The sequence below is a fragment of the Tenebrio molitor genome, chromosome 1 (assembly GCF_963966145.1).
Source record: "Tenebrio molitor chromosome 1, icTenMoli1.1, whole genome shotgun sequence".
In the NCBI taxonomy this organism is placed as follows: Eukaryota; Metazoa; Arthropoda; class Insecta; order Coleoptera; family Tenebrionidae; genus Tenebrio; species Tenebrio molitor.
In genome coordinates this window covers 42,814,742-42,837,562 of record NC_091046.1, presented here as the reverse complement: position 1 = coordinate 42,837,562, position 22,821 = coordinate 42,814,742, and the positions used below count along the sequence as shown (strand labels likewise).

At 43.6% G+C, this 22,821-nt stretch overlaps 3 protein-coding genes across 5 annotated transcripts in view; 2 read left to right on the top strand and 1 right to left on the bottom strand.

Moving 5' to 3' along the window:
• Window positions 1-7,351, bottom strand: part of mAChR-C (muscarinic Acetylcholine Receptor, C-type) — a 9,861-nt gene extending 2,510 nt beyond the window's left edge. The window contains exon 1 of one of the 2 annotated variants that reach the window (XM_069050456.1): window positions 6,188-7,351. In XM_069050456.1, coding sequence (XP_068906557.1) covers window positions 6,188-6,859 — 672 coding nt within the window. In that variant the 5' untranslated portion in view covers window positions 6,860-7,351. Of the gene's footprint in view, window positions 1-2,182; window positions 3,301-6,187 lie in introns of those variants that run through there. The other variant, XM_069050451.1, reaches the window with a different exon arrangement.
• The window catches only part of nonC (serine/threonine-protein kinase Smg1), a 26,532-nt gene extending 9,617 nt beyond the window's left edge, over window positions 1-16,915 (top strand). For both annotated transcript variants that reach the window (XM_069050281.1, XM_069050289.1), the window contains exons 4-7: window positions 12,450-12,709; window positions 12,759-14,067; window positions 14,118-15,938; window positions 15,996-16,915. In XM_069050281.1, the coding sequence (XP_068906382.1) occupies window positions 12,450-12,709; window positions 12,759-14,067; window positions 14,118-15,938; window positions 15,996-16,073 (3,468 nt within the window). In that variant the 3' untranslated portion in view covers window positions 16,074-16,915. The remainder of the gene's footprint in view (window positions 1-12,449; window positions 12,710-12,758; window positions 14,068-14,117; window positions 15,939-15,995) is intronic.
• Window positions 16,698-22,821, top strand: Tmf (TATA element modulatory factor). Its single transcript, XM_069050292.1, has 10 exons — window positions 16,698-16,836; window positions 16,896-17,189; window positions 17,245-17,760; window positions 17,808-18,177; window positions 18,800-20,257; window positions 20,310-20,628; window positions 20,767-21,028; window positions 21,615-21,807; window positions 21,866-22,121; window positions 22,176-22,821. Exons 3-10 carry the CDS (start codon window positions 17,265-17,267, stop codon window positions 22,557-22,559), a joined length of 3,738 nt encoding a protein of 1,245 aa, XP_068906393.1. The 5' UTR covers window positions 16,698-16,836; window positions 16,896-17,189; window positions 17,245-17,264; the 3' UTR covers window positions 22,560-22,821.

Genomic DNA, 22,821 nt, shown 5'->3' with positions numbered 1-22,821 from the left:
CCACAAGTTTTTTTGAACGCTCGTTACAGCGAACACTTGTTGTGCGATAGCATCATCGGCGTACTGCAAGGATGCGTTTAGCTCCGCCGATTTTCATTTTCTTTTTCACATTTCGCCTTGGTGTTGAAGCACCTGGAGTGATGTTCGTTTTAGTAGCATTTGCGCCTACTTTTCACAAGAGAATTAAAACAAATCAGGTTCTCGGAAAGAGTGGGACTTTTGATTTTTTTTTCTTTATTTTTCTTCGCCGAGACCTTTTCCGGTTCCACTTCGTGCCAGTCGTATTTCCATCAATCGAATCGTACCGGGATTTTATTGGTTATTATTAACTTGACGTTTGTATATCCACTAACGACACGACGCGTTGACAATTGAGTGCCTTATGCCGCTTTTCTGGTTGGCAGTGATCAAGTATAGAATTCCTTGTTTATTTATATCACGTGTTATAACATGTTGTCGTGTCAGTTGTCGCGTGTGGGCGCCCGCAAACCGCAAGGTGTGCGTCAGGCTTTATCGAAAGAACTAACCGAAGACCTCCCCGGTTCCCTCGCCCTCCATAAAACTTATCGAAGATAAATACGTACAGTTATTGGTCATTTATTTATTGGTAGTAAATCTACTATTTTATTCCATTATCTATTTGTTCGTGTTCGTTGTTTTACGATACGTCGGTCAGTTGTGTAATTTTTACACGTGGAGATAAATCGAAAAACTGCAATGCACTCGTAGACGATTGAGTGCCAAGAAAATAAAAATAAATAACTGGACGAGCTGCATACGCAGTATGGATCATTTGTGTTGGGAATAAATATTTTGGAATGGGTAATTATTTGACGGATGCATGGGAAAGTAAAAATAATCGCGGCCATTACGGCGATTATGGTTGCAATGGGTCGTTGCCGTGTCGTAAAAGGGTGCAGAAATAGCCGTGCAATTAATTTAATATCGCATTTCGATTAGTCTTACGATACGGTTTAAGGCAAGCCGGAAATAAACGATTTTGACCTACAATGTGTGCGCGTTCAGACTGCAGAAGCCAATTGTGAATTGGACGCTCGATCGACCGACCAGTTCGTGCACTTCAGCTTTCTCGCAAAGCGTAACGAAATGCAAGAATCGTCAAATATGGTGCCAATAAACACCAAATTTGATTAAGCGCATGGCAGAGTTAAAGACAACGTAAATAAACAACGTTCGCCGATGGTAATAAATTGGATATTATTGGAATTGTAAAATTTATTTATTTTTTGAATATTTCTGACAGATAAAAATTAGTCAGATGTCAACAGGCGTTTGAACGGAACAGAAGCATTGATAAGTGATTTTGGAAACTGGAAAAGAATTCAAATTTAGTGTCTTTGTTTGTCCGCAACGCGGCGTGTCTATTTTTATTTATAAATTATTGTGCATTTCCGTTCGCTGGAAGCGTGATGATTTGGAAGACTTTTCGTCGGTGGTTTCCGAGCTCTCAGAGACCGAAAATATTTCATTTGCGAAAAAAATACTGTTGACTTTCACCAGATGGTTAACATTCACACTTGTGCCCGCTGAGATATTTTCATTTAATTTTAATAAATATCTCAAAAAGTGTTAACGTCGCGCGATAAAACTCCCCGACCACAACTCGAGCGCAAATATTTATCGATCTAGTGTCGGCGAATGTTTTATTGAGACTCTTCTATTTTCATTTGGATATGTTCAAGCCACAACAAAGCTCCAAAAATACCGGACTAGTCTTTATTGTTTCTGTGTTTCTTGTAAAATGTGCAACAAGTGACTGTCTGCTCTAATAAAATGTTTAACGATTTATTCTTTACTACCGACACTTTCGTTACAACGATAAAAATTTTATAGCGCACTCACGCGACTCTCCATTCATTTTTTTTTCTCTTGCGCTTCTCGTCCGATTGTGATCAGTTACGCAATCAACAAATTACTCGGACATTCAACAACTTTCCTGTTGCGTCAAATAGAAAAACCTTCAACTTGGCGAAGGCCATTACCACGGCACTCTTCTGCAGATTTGAAACTCGTTTGTAATCGGCGACCGACGAAAATATTATAATTGCGACAAAACCACTCGACTCGATAACTAACCGCAGGGGTTCTCAGAATTCTTCCTTCGATTACGATTTTTATGGGTTGTAAAGAGGAGTTTGTTTGATCCTGGTCGATTCATTACCTGTATGGATTTAGTATCGTTGATGCTGTGGCACTTGTGCAGATTGGTGGTGCTCAGAATTCGCTTGGCGTGCTTGGACGCCTCCCTGCAGATCTTGATGTAGACGAGGAGCATCGCCCCCCAGACCAAGACGAACATGGGGGTGAGAACGAAGCTGAAGTAGACGGTCGGGATGAGCTTGACGTCGCACTCCTCGTCGTCCCACGTGTTCCAGTAGATCGGGACCGTGGAGACCGTCAGCGACAGTATCCAGACGAAGGAGATGAGGAGGATCGAGGTCCGCCTGGTCATGTAGCGGTTGTACTTGAGGGGGTGGACGACTGCGGCGTACCTGTCGGTGGCGATGAAGAACAAGTTCAGTATCGAGCTGGAGCAGGCGAAGGTGACGAGGACGAAGCGCACCAGGCAGGTGGCCCTGTTGTGGCCGAAGGACTCCATCAGGTAGAAGCACATGTGGTAAGGGATGGACATCCCGACCAGGAGGTCGCTCACCGCCAGGCTGGAGATGAACTGGTTGGCCACCATCGCCGACAGCTGCCGGCTCGTCGTGGTGGCGAGGAGGGTGAGGATGTTGCCGGCGACGGCCGCACAGATTATCACACAATACACCGATATCCACCACGTCCCACCCACGTAGTCGGAGTCGGGGGTGTCGTGCTCGGTCGAGTTCTCCTCCATCATTGATCGACCATCTTCAACTCGGCGATCTCACATTGTTTCCAAGACGGCTGTCCAAGTCATCGAGCGCACCCAACGCACCTAACGCTCAAGCTGGCGCGAAGTCGACTGATTGAACGGCTTGGAGTCGCCGGTATCAACAAACAACGCCGCCGTTCGATTCGACTGCACCACTGATAGTCACCCCTTGAGGATGCGCTCCGGGGTTGGCGTGAAGGTTAATTCGTTCACGCACGGAAGCGTTTGTTTTTTGTTTAATGACCGGAAGGGAGATCAGTGCGTCAAGGTTCGTCTTGCGACTCCGGATCTCCTTGTTTCGTCGCTTTTTTATCGGAAAGGTGTCAATATTTCACGCTGTTTCGTCCAGCCGGAGATAGGTAATTGAGAGGCGTCGAAATCTCCATTGTTTCGCACTTCATTATTTAATCTGGGTAAGGTCGGCGAGAGGCTTCAATCGATTGCACCATGCACAATAAAGAATAATGGGAGCGTGTAATTATTGTGTCGTTTCGTTTATATGTATTTATTATCAACGGCCGCGCACTCGATTAATTTAATTATCGCATCTATTCTGTTCTCCACGAGTGATAGTTAAATCAAGATTAAATCGCTTTATTAGCGACACTGGATTTACCAGATAGTCGGCTATTTATAATTGATTTGGGATCAGTGTAACGCCAATGGAAAATTCAAAACCTTCACCTTTGAAATCGCTTTGTTGTAAATCAAAATCGCAGGATTAGAGTACGAAGTTTGCTGGTCTGGTTCCCAGAATATTTACTTGTTTTGATGTGTAATAATTAACCACGTTTCATAGTAATTTCGCAAAAGTTGTTTTTCATGTATTTCACACGTGTTCACGCTAACTGTCCACTTATGCAACGAGAGTTTTTCGAAAAAGATGATTTTCACGAATGTCTCAATATTTTACTTGCAAGTGCATCGAGCTGACGCAAATCGAAGTGGACGGGTAATTTTTCCAGAAAAACTGGAAAACTTGGTTACGAAATAAATTTATACAGTAGCGACGAGTTTCTGTGACTTGTACAGAATTAACATAATTGGCAACAAATTCCTGAGATGGTCAAGAGTTAATTTTAGAAGATACTTAACATTCTGAACCAGTCGTTCATAAACTGTGATTTTCGGACTCTCGAGGGTCCACAGTTGAAAAGCACAGTAAGAAAAAAATCAAGGTAGAGAGTTGCTCATTTATTAGTGTTGTGGTTTAGTGATTCGTGACTAAAAACGAACGAGTTTTTGCGAAAAATAGAAATTCACCAAAATTTTATAGGAGGAACTTTCAAAGTTTCAAAACCACCAAACTTATTCTTATCACGGAATAAAGCATGATCTGTTGAGTTATATTTTTGATTTTCTGAGGAAATATTGTAGGTACCCCAAGCGATTAAATGTTTTTCATTTTGTTTTTGTTAGGTTGGCAACATTGTAAGATTCACGTCGGCATATTATCCGATTTTCATATTCAAATAAAATAAACTTGTCAGTATCAGCAATTATCACGCTTTATTTTTAAAAACTGGTTGAGCTACAATAATGGGTTATCTATTTTCGAAGCGGATCGCAATATGAAAATGACATTTGACAATAACAACTTGACAAGAGCCACACCAGTCGGTCTCTGTGATTGTGTGATTAGTTTATCGAAATCTGTTCAGCGGAAGAATCTAAATGCCGTCTTTTTTACAACATTGTATGCAATAGGATAATTGAACCTTCTTTAAACGCTGGTAATGTGGGAAAAGCGAATATATTGGTCAAATTCTTCACGATTCCGTACACGCGACAAATGGGTAACAATAACATCAAACTTTCAAAATCCTAACCTAAAAAGTGAATCAAGAGATGACAATGACGAGGCTTACGAAATGCTCAGGGATACTACCCCGCTAAATTTGCTTCAATCATTCATAGTCGCATAGATTCGGATAGAAAATAACATTCTACGTTTGACAGTTAACAAATTGACAATTTATTTTAAAAGATCAAGAATGTGTTTTGCTCGTAACTAACGAAACAAAACAGAAACAGAAGAAGCTCGGCAAATAAACAACGCCATTACTGAATCAGTGTGTTGTGTACAATTTTCTCAAATAATTGTGTTAAAAACGTGTAAATGGAGCCATCAAATTGTAGTTCCTGGTTTTCCAAGAAGTCAAACGATGAAATTAACAAACACTACCCCTCAGAATAAGTTTTAAGACAGGTGAGAAACAGTTTCGTGAATGGAATGTGGAAAGGAGCCGTCTCATTGTAATTTCCCTAGTAATTAAATTTATTCGATTTTTTTTATTCATTATATTGCTTATTATTATTATTTGAGCTCATGAATGCTTTTGTAGTATTGTGGAAATAAATACAGATGAGTCGTAGGCGAGCGGACTGTCTTATTTCCAAACAGCAACAAAAACATGAATGAAAAGCCCCAAAAAAAACATTAAAAACCTTCAATTCGACTTTTCGTGATTTTCAGTGATCAAAACAATATTTTGGCCGATGGCATGCACGAAAAAATGTCCACTTTTTAACACGCAAAAATGATTTATGTAATTTTGTGAGTCAGCACTTTTGCTGGTAGACACCTGTAAAACACTGGAATCCCATCCAACATTTCGAAGAAAGTTACATCTGAGTATTAAGTATGTAATTCTTGGCTGTTGGAGAGATTTACAAAAAGAAAAATATTGTCGAACATTTGACTTCAAAGTCTCGCCTTAAGCCGCCTGTGCACGTTTTTTTATTTGTTTAGAAATTTATAATCCACACATTTGATAGAAATGTTTATCGTCGGGTTCGTGCTGGAAGCGTGTTTGTTGTTCCGCGGTTCGTACTAGTTTCCACAATAAACGCGGTAAATATACCGACGCAACAATAGAAACCAAGTTAGAACAATCAATCGTGTCGCATTTCCACAATTGCATTCAATTTTAATCGGCTGAATAGGACGCGAAAATCATTCATGCAACGGAGAATGACGCTAAACCGGTAGTTGTGACAGTGGTGTTCGTTTGCACAGCCATTAAAGCTGAAGATGCTCATTAGAAAACGCGGCTATTTATAAATAATCAAACATGGTCTCTCTCACTGAATACATGGCGAAATTCGTTACGACCATGACATTATCTTCTGCTAATTCTGCCGTACCCGTTTTACACAATCGATACTTGTTTTCGAAGATTCATTAACAATGTTTTCCGTACCCACTTGACGAAGATAACGCATGGGAATAAAATAAACACCGTGCGATCAAAATAATCCACCGGGAGGGGCCGAACCCTTCGTTCCCGGATTTAGGTGACAGCCTACCTGGAAGGATTTGGAATCGCTGACTGGCGCCTTCTGCGGAAATCTGACGGTCCTCCGGATTCTCTTGGCGTGCTTGCGAGCCTCCGTCCAGATCTTGACGTAGACCAAGATCATCAGAATCCAAGCGGCTCCGAAGAGAGACGTCAGCATGTAGACGCAGTAAATCGTGGGAAGAAACTTCTCCGTGTCGCAGGAGTCCTCCTCCGTCCAGTTGTTCCAGTAGATGGGCACCGAGGCCAGGGCGAGGGCGAAGAGCCAACCGCCGACGATGAGGCCCCAAACGAAGCGCTTGGTCATGTACCGGTTGTAGTGAAGGGGGTGGAGAATGGCGATGTAGCGGTCGCCCGCAACGGCCAAAAGCTTGCAGATGGAGTGGGTGCAAGCGAAAGTCGGCACCATGAACCGGACGATGCAGGCGATTTCGTTCTCACGGAGGGATTGGATCTTGAAGAAGCACAAGTGGTAGGGTATGTAGAGTCCCACCAAGAGGTCGGTTACCGCCAGGCTGTAGATGAATTGGTTGGCGGTCATCGAAGACAGGTGGCGGGAGAGGCCTATGGCGAGGATGGTCAGCAGGTTGCCGGAAATGATCACGACGAATATGACGGAGAACACCACCATCCAGGGGACGCTCCCGACGTATTCCTGACCTGCCTCTTCCGTGACGTTCATCGTCGTTCGTCGAGCGGCACTCCCGGATCAAAACTGACGGAATCTGGACGTTTCCGGCGTTTTATTAAACGAAACAAATGCGTCATCTCTTTTTCCGATTTCCATTGATGTCCAATTTCTCGGGAACGGTGCCCGAACAGCCAAAATTGACGAGTTGTTTTCTCCTATGACGTTTTTGTTAATTGATAAACTGGGCGACGTATCAATCACACATGTGTTTTACTAGTACCGCATCGGAAAACAGACTGATCAACCGTTCTTCTACTGAACACCACTGAAGGTATCGAATAGCAATTTGGTGAAACAATCGCGTCATCCTTTATTTGTTTTGCTATCAATCGGTTATGTGTTATGATTTTTTTCACAGAAGGGAGCTGGAACGAAATTCCGACCTGTTGACATAAACACCTGGGTACTGTCAACAACTGATTTAACGCCGAAGTGGTCGATAAATTTAATTAATACCGTTGAGAAATCAATCGAACGCGTTTTCACCGTCAGAACAACTAATGCCCAAGAGACTCGAGTACTGAAGTGTTTTACTCAGAAAAACCAATTAGGGAGAAGACAACTCTCGTTGGGGTAAACAACAAGAACAAAAAGAAAGTGATAAACTCTGACGGTTTAAATTTATTAAACGTCACAGAGAAGAAGCTATTGGAAGCATGTCTTCTGGAGACCTTGCCACAACGCCTAGCAGTAAATGATTCATTTCCTTATTTTCGATGTGATTTTCAAAAAGGCCTCTTCCCCGTATCGATTTTTCACTTATCTACCGAAGAGGTATCTTTGGGTGTTCAGATTGTTATCACGTTTGACCCTTGAACAGTTCAGAAGTTCAAACGAGACCGGAGCGGAATCACAGATTCCATTTGCTTTTTGCATTTTCGATCTGGACGAAAAGTCGACAAAGATGGAAAATTCGCGTTAATTGCTCATATCTGTTGATCCATCACAGATTCCGGTTGCTTTTTGCATTTTCGACCTGGACAAGAAGTCGACAAAGATAGAAATTTCGCGTTAATTGCTCATATCTGTTGATCTGACGGAACAAGCGAAGAAGTTGCCGCCAAGTGGTACGACGAAGGTGAAAAGTAATTGCGCGTCAGATAAGTGTGCGGATCCAAAAAAAAAAATGAGGAGTGGTGAAACATTTTGCAATAATAACAATGAAGCTTGAAAATATTATCTCGGAATCTAATTTGATGGCATTGTGAGCCGGTGTTACGTTGAAGGTTGGATAACTCTTAATGAGTAATGTTTTTATTGGTTTCGCGTACGGAAATTCATGAGGATTGTAATGAGTGCGTTCCGGAAAGAGATCATTATCTAGGTGTCCGACGAGAACATAAACAAATCGTTTGATGTTGAAATCTAATTACATTTTTAGAGGAAACTGTGAAGTTGTTTTTTTTTTTTTTTTAATAACCACCAAGTTTATATGTATTTTTTTCTACTAGAGTTTGGAAAACTAACATTTTTGAATACTAATTTGAGTTAGAAAAAGCGGAAGATTTCCTAACAAGTGCGGAAATAATATTTCAACACAAAAAGTTCACTTTTGATCGTTTCCTGAGATACATAACTTGAAATCTGTCAAAGATAACCTCAAAATTTACAACTGATTAATGTTTTTTAAGACTTTCCTTGAACTAAAACGAAAAACACGAACAACGTTGTTCATTATTCGTGCGGTGTTACTTTTCGGCTTGTTTTGCATATTCTTCAATTTAATCGAGCGAACACCTTAAACGCCTTCACAAACTTTGTTTTTTTTACAAACAAAGTTGTTTCTCTATAGTAACCAATAGTAACGAAAACAGAACAATTTTGATTCCTTTGAATTTAGAAATAATTATAGAAAATTGAAAATATCCAAATTTAATTTATTTTTCCAAACTCCAGTAGAAAAAAATCATGTGTGCGATACGTAGGAAATCCCATTTTTCGTACTCGGCTATCGCCTCGATCAAAAATCCCATGCCTAATACGGAAAAAAATTACATTACATTTCCTAACTTATTGCACAAATAGCTACTTTAATTTTAAGTTTTAAATTTTACTAAACCACTTGTTTAGTAAAAACCGGTCCCATATTTTCTTTTTTGGTAGCTTTCTTATGTATTGAACTGAAACTCAATTAGTCAATTCTTGTCATCTGGAATATATTCTGTATTTGTCAGGAATTTGCCGAATAATAGTTAATTCTTCTTTATGATCATTGACTGTAAGAGTACCTACCTTTCGATTCAACTGCTTTTCAATTCTTCGCTTCTTTCAGATTTTGTTAAATTTTTGGTTGCGAATTAATTTCATTTTTATTTCATTTAAAAAATTTGGGCTTGGTTATATGAATTAAAAAAAATATCCCACGTGTAACAGAAGTAAGTACATTAATTTTAACTGGTAATAGAACTCGTCAAAAGAAACAACTTTTCTATCTACCATTTTGCCGAAAAACGATGTTTAATTCCAAAAAAAATTGGAGAGATTTTTCACTAAAATAACCCTACGCCACTAAATACTGCAATGGCTAATTGAGATCAGCGCTAATATGAAAAAAACGTCCATTTTCATCCAGAAAACGTGTTTTAACGCAGAAATCGAAATTCAAAGAAATCTACCCGTATAGCAAAAAATCCACTTCGTAAGAATCTGGTTGTTTCACGTTTTTAGGTAGCTTAGTTATGAACGGTTTTAGGAAAATCTTTCCTATTTTTTTTAAGCCACTACGCAACGTTTTTCGCCAAAATGGCAGAGAGAAAAGTTGTTCCTTTTGATGAGTTCTATTACCAGTTAAAATTAATGTACTTATTTCAGAAACACCCTGTATATGTACATATGTATTTCCTGCATAACATATTAATGTTTAATGTATGTGGTATATAAGACGCATTAAAAAAAATTGTGAGCAAGCAAGCACGTAAAATAGGTCACCAAATTAAAATAAAGCATCGTATCGGACCAAAAACCAACAAGATTTTCGTTGGTTCTGAAAAGAACAGTTTTTGCAGAAAGAAATAATTTCCGCCGATGCTTGTTTGTTTGCCGGATAAATAACGTTTAGCATGTACGATTTGACAGCTGATGAAACACGCCGTACGTTAAGGAAACAAGCAAGCAACAGACCACATGACCACATGTTTTTTTGAACGTTTGTTACATTACAATACATATTATAACTATTTAAATTTATGATTCAAAAATAATTTACTTTTTGTTGTCATTTCTGAACGTAAGACGTTGTTTTTCCATTCATCACAGTATTCTTTTTGGATATTTTCACTCCTCATACGTTACTCTTGCTACGATGTTTTTTTTTTCAACCATATTCATATATCCCAATGATTTCCTAAAAGAAAGAGCCTCTCTGTAAAGAATCCGTCCAAAAAAGAGAATGTTCTTATCACAAACCAGTACAATTCATGGCAGCATTGAACTTCATTTAAAAAGTTATAACTGCTTATTTTTTTTTTTATTTTCAAAATGCCTCCAATTTTTCAATGTCTTTTATTAGCCGTTGTGAACTTCCCATATAAAATTTGATTTTGCCGATTAACGTTTTTTTTTTTTATTGTACTGTTTACCAAAAACAAGATACAGGGTGTTTTCGAATTTGAGGCGTTACTTGTAACACGAAGTACGAATTTTTGCCCAAATCTTCCCACATAATATTATATCCCAAGTGCAAAATTTTTTATCGGAAATTTTTTTGCTAATGAACGAAAACATCCATAAATGAGGTCAGAAGACCAATTATTAGCAAATAAGAGCACGAGACGAAGTCGAGGGCTTTTATTTGATAATATAATTGGTCTTCTGACCGAATAATTTATGGATGTTTGAGTTCATTAGCAAAAAAATTGCCGATATTAAAATTTTGCACGAGGGGTATACGGCTGATTATTTCCGGAATAGAATGAAACCAAACGCATTACATATTTCCAATCCTTTTTATTCAAAATAATAAAAAAAAAAAATCAGGTACCGACAATTTTTATCAGATTATTGCACAGTGTGCATTTTAGAGAAATTTTATCGGGTTATTTTTTGTTTTCTCGTTTTGATTGGTCGATAGTTGTCACGCAATTGGTTGCTAAACACATGAAGGAAATAATCAGTGAAATCTTTTTACTAACGAGTTAATCGATTCTATATTGTTTTCAATGTTTTCTAATTTTGAGTCCGGTACTGTCTATTTCTCCGCTGTACTAAATTAATAAACTGACGTGGCCCAGTATGGTCTCTTTCCAGAAATCGCTATGCGTATAGGTTACTCCCTAGACCTAGATGACAACTCTGACAGTATTTTTGATTAACGTCCATGCTCATTTGATATTTTTTTTTGTCAATTCTAATTTCTAACAAATCAGCGCAAATTTGAGCAGGACCGGTTTCAACAGTTTCAAAAAAATTAACTTATCGTATCTTCATTGCCGTTCACATTTTACTAAGGTGATTTTTGCTAAAAGTCTCTAGAACAACGCCTACTATCATATGTTGAAAGAAACGCCTCAACTTCGAAAACACCCTGTATACACTAAGGGCCCGATTTCAAGTCATGGTCGAAAATAGGTGGTGCAGCGCAAATGTGTAGTTATCTTTGTCCTACATATTAATTACCAATATGCGTCATCTTTCTTGCGCCGTTACCATGACAAGTGCGACCGTCGCAAGTCAACTTGAAATCGGCCTCCAAAAGTTGAAAAGTGTAAACAAAATAAAATTATTTTGTAGCCAAATTGCCGTAGTAGAAAATTCACTTGGTACAATTTGTATTTGAAAAATGTTTTCATTTTTATTGGTTCTATGTTTGTATAATTTAATCCCACAGATACTCTTCTTGTTGACTCGATTTGAATCAGCAAAGCTATTAAACGGAACTACTATGTTCCGTTTAATGTTGTAGGTATTTTCCGCCTGTTTATTATCTAAAAGTAGCATTGTTGCAATTGAAGCATCCCAAATTGATTATCCGCTTGGAACAAAATAAACCAGCGCCTAATTAACCATGCTAATTTCCCATTTAGCATGCATTCCCCAAATACGATCCGTGTTACGGCCAATTTCACAAACTACCAAGTGTGCGTCGGTAATTGCAATCCGTTTCGGTTCGAAAAAATGAATGAAATTTTCGCGGGAACGAGTCAACATTTTTCCGATGCGTAAGGAAATGACGGTTTAATCTCCCTTTCGCGATATCGCACCCAACAACAAAATGATCGTTGTAAAATATGCCGACAAATAACGAGCGATTACCACACATTCAATTAAACGCCCAAACAAACCGAGGGATAACGTCGAACGCGATAAATTTGTTTTTAAAGACAATGAAACGCGTCCGTCCATAAATTAATACAGTTTTTTTCATTATGAGCGAGGGATTATTGTGTCAATTGCGAATCGTATATCACAGATTACGGCAGATAAACGACATTATTAGCAACACTCGAAATAACGAGCGTAGCGTAATTGGTTGGATGTTACGAAATAAGGGTGCGATTAGCAATTTGGCAGCGGAATTTCCCCGATCGGGACGAAAATAGCCGACGATTCGATCCCCGGATGTGATTTTTCGTTGTTCTTTCAGGGTATTTTTAGAATGGCCTGCGAGAACGTGCTGAAAACGATGCGAAAAGGACGCGAGACTCTCCTCACCCTCCTGGAGGCGTTCGTCTACGACCCCCTGATCGACTGGACCGTCGGGGGCGAGGTCCTGGCGGGAACCACTTTCGGCATCTCGTCGAACACCAGCTCCAAACAGAGCAAGAAAGACCTAGAAAAAGAAGTGACGCTGTCGATGTTCAACGTGCGCTGCACGGAAATGCGAGTCGAGTGGAACGAAAACAAGTAACGAATAATTCTTGGCCTGGTGGAAGTAGCTCAATTGTTTTTTTAGGGACAACATTTTGAAAGACATTCCGCCCATGTTCGGCAATTTCAACTCGTGGCTCGACATCCACAAGAAGATCACCGAGACGGAGGACTACTTGCAAGATTTGCACCAGCAGATGGCGCTGGTGAAGGAGGCCGAGGCCCACGGCGCCAACAAGCACAACCTGTACAACTTGCCGTCGCGGTACGAGATCTACTGCAAGACCCAGGACGCCATGAAGACCGCCAAGAAGGACATCGACAAGATCATGAACGAGGCGGAGGTTCACATAACCGCGTACTTGGAAGCGCTGAAGCTGCTGGAGAGTCCGCAGTTCGTCCGGTGGATGTCCGAGCTGAAGACGCCAGGTTCCGACATGAACATCTTCGATCTGGTGAAGGAGTTCTTGCACAACGCCGGGAAGAACGACGTCATCACGCAGTGCGAGCAGTCGGAGAACGACGTCGAGCAGCTGTCGAAGCTGCAGAACGTGTCGATCAGGAGGAGTCTGCAGCTGCTCCAGGAGTACCACGCCATTTTGACGCAGTGCCCCAAGTCCTACATAGAGGACCACAGGATGTACTTGTTCCTGAAGTGGTCGAAGTTTATGTTGGACGCGAAGACTGTGGAGAGTTGCGACACCGTCTACGACAAGTTCAGACTGTTCCTCGATTTGAGCAACGCCAAGCACACCCTGCAGTTCTCCTACAGTTTGGACGCCTTCTACAAAGAGACGATCACCCAAGTGAACAAACTCTACGAGGAGTTGACCAAGATCAGGACGCAGGAGTCGAACGCCGCCCTCGAGAAGCTCTACGCCAACGCCAGATTGGGCGTGTCTACTTTTTTGAATTGCGAGAAGGGCGCCACCAACGCCTTCGAGTTCGTCATAGCCAACGAGCTGGTCCTGCTCAACAAGAACTTTCTCACTTTGGAGACGGCCGCCAGCAGGAGCGGCGACTTGTTGATAAAGCTGACGTCGAGGGACGGCGACTGGTTCTTGGACGAGCTCGTCCTGAACAGTACCAGAGTGGTGGAGATGATCAACAATTTGCCGTTGAAACCGGACGGCGAAGACGAACGATTCCTGAAGGTGTTGAACGGGATCAGAAACGCCAACAACGTCTACAAGGGACTGCACGAGTTGCACTTCAACTTCCACACGATCATTCTCCCCGAAAGCATGAAGAAGATACAGAGCGAGGAGGCCACGGTGCTGCAGATGATCGCCGACCTCGGCAGCTTGATAGGAGAGCTGGGAACGACCATTCCGGAGATGATAACGCAACTGGAGAAGATTTTGTCGTGTCTGTTCATGCAAATGGACATGAATGTGAGTTGTTGCGGGTGAAAAAAAATTGCGATTACATTGTTCTGTTGTAGCCGTCGTACGAGTTGATTTTGGAACGTGTGGCGACCATCAGGGCCAAGTTCCAGACGCTGGTCCAGACCCAGACCGACGCTCTCAGCGCTGGTAAGATGTTGCTGATGGGCTTCAACGGTCTGTTCGAGAAATTGAGCCAAGAGATGCACAGTTTGGTCAACACTTTGGGCAGCCTCGACATACCCTCGTCGTGGAAGAAGCTCGACCAGGTGAAAGAGGCGAAGAGCATAGCCGCGCACATTTTCAACCCGAAAGTGCACGAGATCCTGGAGGACATCTTCCTGTTGAAGCGGTTGCAAGCGATGTCCGAGTTCTTCGGGTTGACTCTGGAGATGTGCCAGTCCTTCAAGAAGGGCAGCGGCAAGCACGTCGTCTTCAACGACGAACAGTTGGTCAAACCTGTCAGACAATTTATCGCCGACTTCATATCAAGACAGTTGTTGGGGATAACGACGGAAGCAGTGGCGTACACCGTGTGCTTCTTGTTGCAGAATTTGAGTCTAGATGTCGCCCACGAGATCGAACAAAAAGACATAGGAGCCGAGACCAAGGTTCCGCTGGACGAGTTGTGCCACAAAGCGTGGAACTATCTGTTGAAGCAAGGCGTCTTCACGCAGAATCTGGTGTCGCAGGCGTCGGGTTTCTCGGCGAATTTGAAGAGCGCTTGGGAGAAGATCCAAGAGCCCAAGAAGATCGAGCTGAAGTTGACGGTGCTCCAGTCGAGCGCCATGCGCATACAGAACCAACTGACCGTCTACAATTTTATGTACGAAGAGATCTTGACGCAGTTGCACGTGTACACCGGCGTCAGGAGCAAGTTCATCATGGACTTGAAGAGCGAAATGACAACTTTGAAAACCGTCCACGCGAAGCTGATCGAAGCGAGGGAGAAGCAGCAGTGTCTCGTCGACAACGCCTACCAGAGGTTGAACTGGGCCAAGGGGGCGAATCCGAACGTGATCGAGATCTCGGCGGCTTTCGAGAGCGCCGTCACCTCGAGGGACGGTCGACTCAACCAGGAACAAACGATCGGAGACAAGGTGTTGACGGCGTGCAAGGTGATACTGCAGCACGAGCTGCTGAGGACCCACTGCAACGAGTCCAAAGCTTACGACAAGCTGTTCTTGAACAGCTTCGAGAAGTGGAGGATCGCGTGCCAGTACACCAGTTCGAGGAACGACGTCTTGACGCCCACCGAAGAGAGCATCATGAATTTGCTGACCAGCGACCTGCTACACAACCCGAAGTGGTTGGAAGCGATCTCCGAGATCATCTCGGACCTGATCACCATGTCCCAGAAGAAGCTGGGCGAGGAGAAGGCCGGTCTGATGTGTCTCGCCGAAGAGGCGAGCGCGTCGCTGGAGAAGTTCAAAGAGGTTTACAACGTCCACTGCAAACTGATGGGCGACGTCAAGTCGTTGATCAAGTCCATGACCAAGATCGAAGATTACGGCGTGCAGACGCAACAGTTCATCACCGACTATCGACAGTACATCGATAACTTCTCGTCTTTGTTTTCGAAATTCAAGAAAGAAATGACGATCGACGATGTGGTCTCGTGCATCGACCATTTGCATTTTCTCGAACAACACACCGAACCAATTTACGGCGACCTACTGAATTTGGAGGCGAAGAGAAATCGCCCTCAGCTGACGAGACAGGACTGCATCTCTGCCAGCCCGTTGAAGATGTCGAAGCAGGAGAGCACAGCGAAGGGGCAGCAGAGGAACGCGTACGCGGTCAACGTGTGGCGCAGGGTGAAGATGAAGCTGGAAGGACGAGATCCAGATCCCGGCAGAAAATATACGTCACAAGAACAGGTAGGTGGGGTAGGGTGGGTGGACGTCGCTTTTGCTCAAGAGTATGTCGTGTTTCAGGTGGATTACGTGATCCGAGAGGCGACCAACTTGGATAACTTGGCCCTGCTGTACGAGGGCTGGACACCATGGGTTTGAAGTGCGTCGAGTGCGGCAGTAAAAAGCCCTGCCTGGATCTCTCTTCAGTACTAGTAATGCGCCAGTGCGCACTGGTCGCCGTGGGTGAAGCAGCAGCGCCATCTCTAACTATACGTGCCCATCAGGCCAAGTCGCTTAGTTTTATTGTTCTTGCAAGAATTTGATTTAGGAATCGAGGGAGCATCGAAGCAAAAAAAAAACAAACACTGTTCTTGCACCATCGGTAAAGCTCGGCCACTTGAACATAGTAAAGTATCTCAAAGTTAATGCTGCTTTTCATTTTAATTATCAACGGTAATGTCAGAGTTGACAAACGCTGCCAAAACGACAGCCTCTATGTTCTCAAAATGGAGTCTTGATGTATTTGAATCGTGCCGAACGTCGGTTTTCTAAATTCATTGTACCCCAACACTCTGCGGTACTGGGACTGGATTTACATACAGAAAGTCACTCACTCGGGGGCTGAATGTCTGTAAATGCAGTTGATTTGTTGCATTCAAATGTGACGTAATTCTTAATGTTACTACGCCTTCTATTCTATTAGATATCTTTTCAAGTCATGCTCTTAGCTCTTCTTACATGTAACTGTTTAACATTGATCTGACAAGATACAAATTGATTTTTAGATGTAGTACGTTCTTATTATTGCTTATCTAGGGTGTTATTATTTTTTTAATAAGTTTGATTTTATTTAGAAATTGTAATAAATGTTCCACGAGGACGCGTACCCATTCTTGAACAGACTAAAGGAATGCCCAACTTTGTAAGTGTATGTATGATGTTTATTACTTTTTCTGATTTCTTTTAATAATCATAATATAGAATATACCTATTGAACGTTCCGTGTTTTATTATTGTATCATGGATGAAATTCCTTCAAAAGTGACCTTGAAGTGGATCATCCGACCGTCACAAACCGGGGAAAACGTAAATCACCAAGTCACCTCCAGTTGGTAACCTTGTGACGTCATTTTTGCAAGGTTGTCAGTTTTTGACGGCTTTTAGTAAACACCGAATGTCAGTGAAACGTCAACATGTCATAATTGTCAAAACTCGAAAACAATGCCCTCAAACGAAAGAATTTGGGCCGACGAATCGAATTTCGACAAATCCTAGGTAAACGAGAGGAAGTGTAAAAAGTGGCGGTCCAAATCTACGTGATTATTTTTAGGTTAAGCTTATAATGTAAAGATGAGCTGGTTTGATGCGTCAGGTTTCGCCAGCATAGCAAAATCCGCCCTCCGGGAGGCCCAACGGACGATAGACAAAGCCCTGGACATAAAAGACGACGAGATCAATCCAGTTCCTGCAAACACGCCCATCGACACCAACTCTGATGATTTCTTTGGCACCTGGGGCCTGACCCAGTCGGGCCAGATCAAAGATGCGAAAAAGGACGCCGACGCCGCGAAACTGCCCCCCAAACTGCAGTCGAGCCTGTGGGGCTCGTTCACCGGCTCGTTTTTCGACGCGAACAAAGACGACCCCAAGACGCCCTCGATAGACAGCCTGGACGACTCGATCGACACCGGAAGCGAGCACTTCAGCCGCAGCAAGCTCGTCGTGCAGCAGAGCGACGACGGCGACAGCCACTATTCGCGCCTCTCGTCCACGGAGACCGACGAAGAGACGATCGTCAACGAGTCGGAGGAGAACGCGCCAGAGAGGATGGTCGAGATACAACTAGGTGAGTGGAAGATTGTCCGCGTTTTAGCTAAACTTGCGCGTGTTTAGATTCCCCAGAAAACCCAAGTGCCGACCAATGCGTGGTGAAGCGCCGCGACAAGCCTTCCAGCTCTTTCACCAATCGCCTCTCGGTCATCAGCAGCGAAAGCGGCAAGAACAGCTCGGAGAGCGTCGAGTTGATCACCTGCAGCACCGAGTGCACCACCAGTCCCGAGTCGGAGCTGCTCTCGGGGGAGCACAGCATATCGACGTCGAGTTCTGCGAGGGCCAAGCAGACCTCCGAGTCCGTCGAAGTATTAGCCGACAGTCTGACTAGTCCCAGTTCGGTCGAGATAATTAATTCGGACAGCGTAGATTGTAAGAATCTGGACGAGTTTGCGTCGCCGCTGGAATCTCCTCTTGCCGACGAAGAGGCGAGGTAAAAATGTTTTCAAGAGTTTTATTGATTTATTTACGATCGTGAGGTAATAAAATCAAATGAGTTCTGCAATTAGTGCAGAGTGTAAATGTAAATCGCCCACTTGAACTACATTTGCAGAATTTATTTTCGTTTTGGTTCTTAAAATAGCCGTCAGCGGAAGTGTGCCGCCACTCGAGCACGTGTACAGGTTATTTTTGGATTTTTAGAAAAGAGAAACCATTCAAAATTGTGTACAGCACAGTATTGTAATCGGCCTGTTCATTTAGTTAAAAATGCATTATGAAAGTGGTTCCGAGAAAGAACCAATTTGCGCCACAAAACGGGCGCTTCACGCTTAAATAACAATCAATGCGCAATTAACAAAGAACAATAACAACACTAAACACAAAAACAACGAACAATAAGGAAAAGATTCACGAATTTAATTTCAAAGCAGAAAAGTCAAAATGTCATTTGAACAAGAAAAATTCTGGTGACAAAAACTTAAGATGACTAATATCCCCAAAAAGCGCCCGTACACTAGCGCTCTGCGGGGATCACTTAAACTACACTTTTGAACAGGCCGATTATAATAATACGGGAAGATTGAGATAAATAAAGGAAGGAGCTTTTCTTTCAGTCCGTGCGTCGAGAAAACCTCTCCGGACAGCGTGGAAGTGATCCCCGAGGACCAAGAAGAGAGCGTAGCGGAGGACACAATGTCGTACACATCGATTTCAGAAAGCACCTCAGCCACGGTCCTAGACCAAGCCTTCATCCACCTCAAGCCCCAAAAGATGCTTAAAGACACCTACAACACCAACATGACGGAGAGCGACATCTCTCTGAGTCCCGAGAAGAACCACAGCTTCGCCGACGCCATCACCAGAGCACCGAGCCGAGGCGGCATGCATTTACCCTTGACCCAAGTGAACCAAGTGTTGATCGACACTCAACCCCAAAGCAGCAGACAAGATCTGTCGACCCTCCTCAAGAACACGAACATTATAGACATTCCTCAAGAAGACAACGTGGAAGCGCAAATCGAGTCGTGCGACGAGGGGTCGCAGTCCGACAGGACCGTCATAGCCAAAGATGGCGGCATGGACAGCAGCAGCGACACCAGCATAACCGAGACCGGGATGAATTCGGTTTATCTGAAGAGTCTGATCGCGGACGCTATGACCGAGAAGAGTCCGGAGCAGGCGGACCAGACAACGAAAGCCAGTCATTTTATGGACTTGTCGCAGAGCATGATCGATTCGAATCAAGGGAATGTCGTCCTGGAGAACATCTCTATAAGTCAGTTGGACATGCCACCTCGGGAGAACTCGCCGGTGAGTTCGGAGAGTCGATCGGATTTGGTCAAGATCGGGTCGGACCACACCTCCGGGCACACCTCGGGTGACGAGTTGGAGACGACGACGTCGTCGGATATCGAGATAATCTCGAGCCCCAACGGCGACTCCAGCAGTACTCAGAGCAGGCAAAGTCCCGCCAAGCAGACTTGCGTCAAAAACAAGTCGGAGGGCACCAAGGTCGACCTGCTGTGCAAGATGACGATGAAGAAGGCGAAGGGCCACACCAGGGAGCTCTCGGAGACCTCCAGCGTGAGCGACGACTCCCACTCGTCCGAAGTCGACCGCCTGATCAAGCGAATCTCCGAGATGACCGAGATCCTGGAGTCGAGAGAGTCGAAGCTGATCGACATGAACCGGAGGAACGCCGAACTGCAGGAGTTGAACACCGACCTGAAGCACCAGCTGGACACGATGCTGACCAAACAGCTGGAGTCGGCGGATTTGTCGCAAGTCACCGAAGAGTACACCCAACGGCTGTCCGCCCTGGAGAAGAAATTCCAGCAGGCGATCCGCGAGAAGGACACCCTGAGGAAGCAGCTGGAGCAGAGCAAGCTGGAGGCGGCGACGCGGCTCAGCAAGACCGACCTCGAATCGCTCATCAACGAGAAGGACGAGGTCATAAAGGAGCTCCGCGAAGAAGGCGAGAAATTGTCGAAGCAGCAACTGCAACACTCGAACATCATCAAGAAGCTGAGGGCCAAGGAGAAGGAGAACGAGTCGACGATGAAGCACTTGAAGTGAGTAGGAGTGGCGGGGTGCGGGCGCGGTTGCTAGTCGAGAGTCTTGCAGGGAGACCATCGAGGACTTGTCGTCCGAAACCGACCGGCTCAAGCGCTCGTTGACCGCCAAGGAGGAAGTGGAGAGGTCGCAGATCGAAGCGGTCCACCAGTTGACCGCCAAGAACAAGAAGCTCGAAAGCGAAGTGGCCAAACTGCAAGGACAGCTCGACGACCTGACACAGAAGTACGACACCGCCAAGAAGTCGCTGGATGCCGCCAAGAAGGAACTGGTGGACAAGAACAAGGCCAGCTCGGAGTTGGTCGCGCGGGAGCACAAGTTGGAGAGTTTGGAGAACGAGAAGAGGCAAGCGGAGTCGCAGAATGCAGCGGTAAATATATTTTAATGTAACTTGGAAAGTAGTGTCTTTGTTGTTAAAAACAGTTGTGGGGGCTCGTACGGGGACGGGTTTTATGGAATTGTGGCCCGGTTTTTGCCGAGTTTTGTAACGTAATGTTTTTTGGATTAGATAATCGATGAGTTGGACGAACTGCGTACGTCCTTGAGACAACTGGACCTGGATTACGCGAAGAAGGAACAAGTATTACGCAACGAAAACAACGAACTTTTAAGACGACTCGAGGATGCAGAAGCAAGAAACGAAGAACTGTCGCAGTCGGTTCTCGAAGTTAGTAAACCTCTGGTCAGGCAACTGGAGTCGTTGCAAGCCACACACACCATCAAGGTCACGAATTTTGAAAAAATCGAACAGGAATTGACGCTTAAAATAAGTAAGTGGGGAACGAACGTCACGAGGTGGTTTGTAATGGTTGTTAACTTTGAATGGTATTTGTAAGTTTATGCCGTAGGATATGAAATATACCTGAACACAAAAGTAATTCACCGAACTGCTCGTCCATTTTGTAGACAACTGACATTTGACATTAGTTTGTAATTTGTTGATTATTTTTGTGGTTAACCTGCACTGGACGTAGACACTGAAGAAGGGTTTGTTGCTATATTATTTTTAACAACTATTGGTGCAGATGCCACAGCACAAAACCGTAAAACGGTAATAACAATAACACAAAAATATTTTTAGTACTTTTGTATTGCCAACTTTGTTGTTCAGTTGGGGATTTTTTTTACCACCAACTTAGGGTGCGCTTGGCGGCTTGTGATTGGTCAGAAAGAAACTTCAGATTGTGATCTTTAAATGGTGGTGAACTTTACCGCCACCGGCTTAAGTTAACACATTATAGCCCCCTGTGTGGAGGGACATGAGAAATTCTTATTTCTGACGTTTTGAGGATATGCGGATAGCTAATAAGTTAACAATGGGATTCGTTATAAAGTAGCCCTTGTTGTTTCTTGTAGATGAACTGCAGAGCAGGCTACAGACTTCTCTCAACACGGAGAGAGTGGTCAAGGACGAATCGATCACGTTGAGGTCCAAACTGTCCGAGGTTGAGTCGGAAATAAGCTCGTTGAAACACCAGAACGAAATGGTGAGGATGGAGTTGGAGCAGCGCAAGACCGAAAAGCAGATGGCAGAGCAAGATTTGCGAAGGTATTGCACAGTATCGTTGGTACTGGTGGTGTTGTTTGTGAAGCGAGAATGTTTGCAGGGAAGTTGATGAACTGAAGGAGAAATTGAAGAGAGAGAAACGAAAAGCGGACGAGTTGTCGCGAGAGGCTTCAAGTCTGCAAGACCAGCTAGCGGTGGAGAAATCGGCGAACGAGTCCGAGCGCAAGAAGAGCACCTCCACGCAAGACCATCCGCATTTGGGAAGGAATTCTCCGCAAACCGGCAGCAATTCGCCGACTTTGAGTCTCGGGAAAATGTCGGTGGCCGAATCTCTGGGGAGCTCGTTCTGGTCCCAGGTAATGGTTTAGACGTTTTGTTTGAGTCGTGAGTAAATGAATCGGAATGATTAGGACGAGCCCTTCGAAATGGGGCAAGCGCCGAGGTACACCAACATGTTCGAAATGCAGATGCTCCAAACCAACCTGAAGCAGCGAGACGGCGAAGTGCAACAGTTGCAGTGGGAGCTGAACAGGCGGGAGCAAGAGCGGTCGCTCTTGAATTTAGAAATTTCTTCCTTGTTGACCAGGGTGGACGAACTCGAAAGCAAATGCAAGGACTGTGACGTTCTCAAAGAACAACAGACAGAACTGCAACAGCAGTACGATACTCTCTGTCAGTTGTTCGGCGAGAAAGTCGAAGAGAACGAAGAACTGAAGCTGGACTTGCAAGACGTCAAGGAAATGTACAAAAGTCAAATCGATGAATTGTTGAAAAAGCAAAATCAAATTTCATAAGTTATGTAATTTATTCAGCTTGTACAGTAAAGTTGCTTTTATAAGAATTTTTATTATGACTAGGTAAGAGATTAAAGTGTTCGTAGTTTTATCGTGTTTTTGTGATACGGGGATATTTTTACTTTATCAGTTTGGTGGGTACTGATAGCTGCTGTTTTATGATAATATACTGCACTTAAAATTTAACCTGTGATATAACGATATAGCCTCTGCTCTGAGTTATTGTGCAGAATTCCATCTTGTAATAAATGTTGTTATGTGA

Coding starts and splice junctions, on each gene's coding strand:
- Tmf (XM_069050292.1), top strand. CDS start 17,265: ATGAGCTGGTTTGATGCGTCAGGTTTCGCCAGCATAGCAAAATCCGCC. Junction 18,178..18,799: donor CTTGCCGACGAAGAGGCGAG/GTAAAAATGTTT, acceptor CTTTTCTTTCAG/TCCGTGCGTCGAGAAAACCT. Junction 21,808..21,865: donor GCAGAGCAAGATTTGCGAAG/GTATTGCACAGT, acceptor GAATGTTTGCAG/GGAAGTTGATGAACTGAAGG.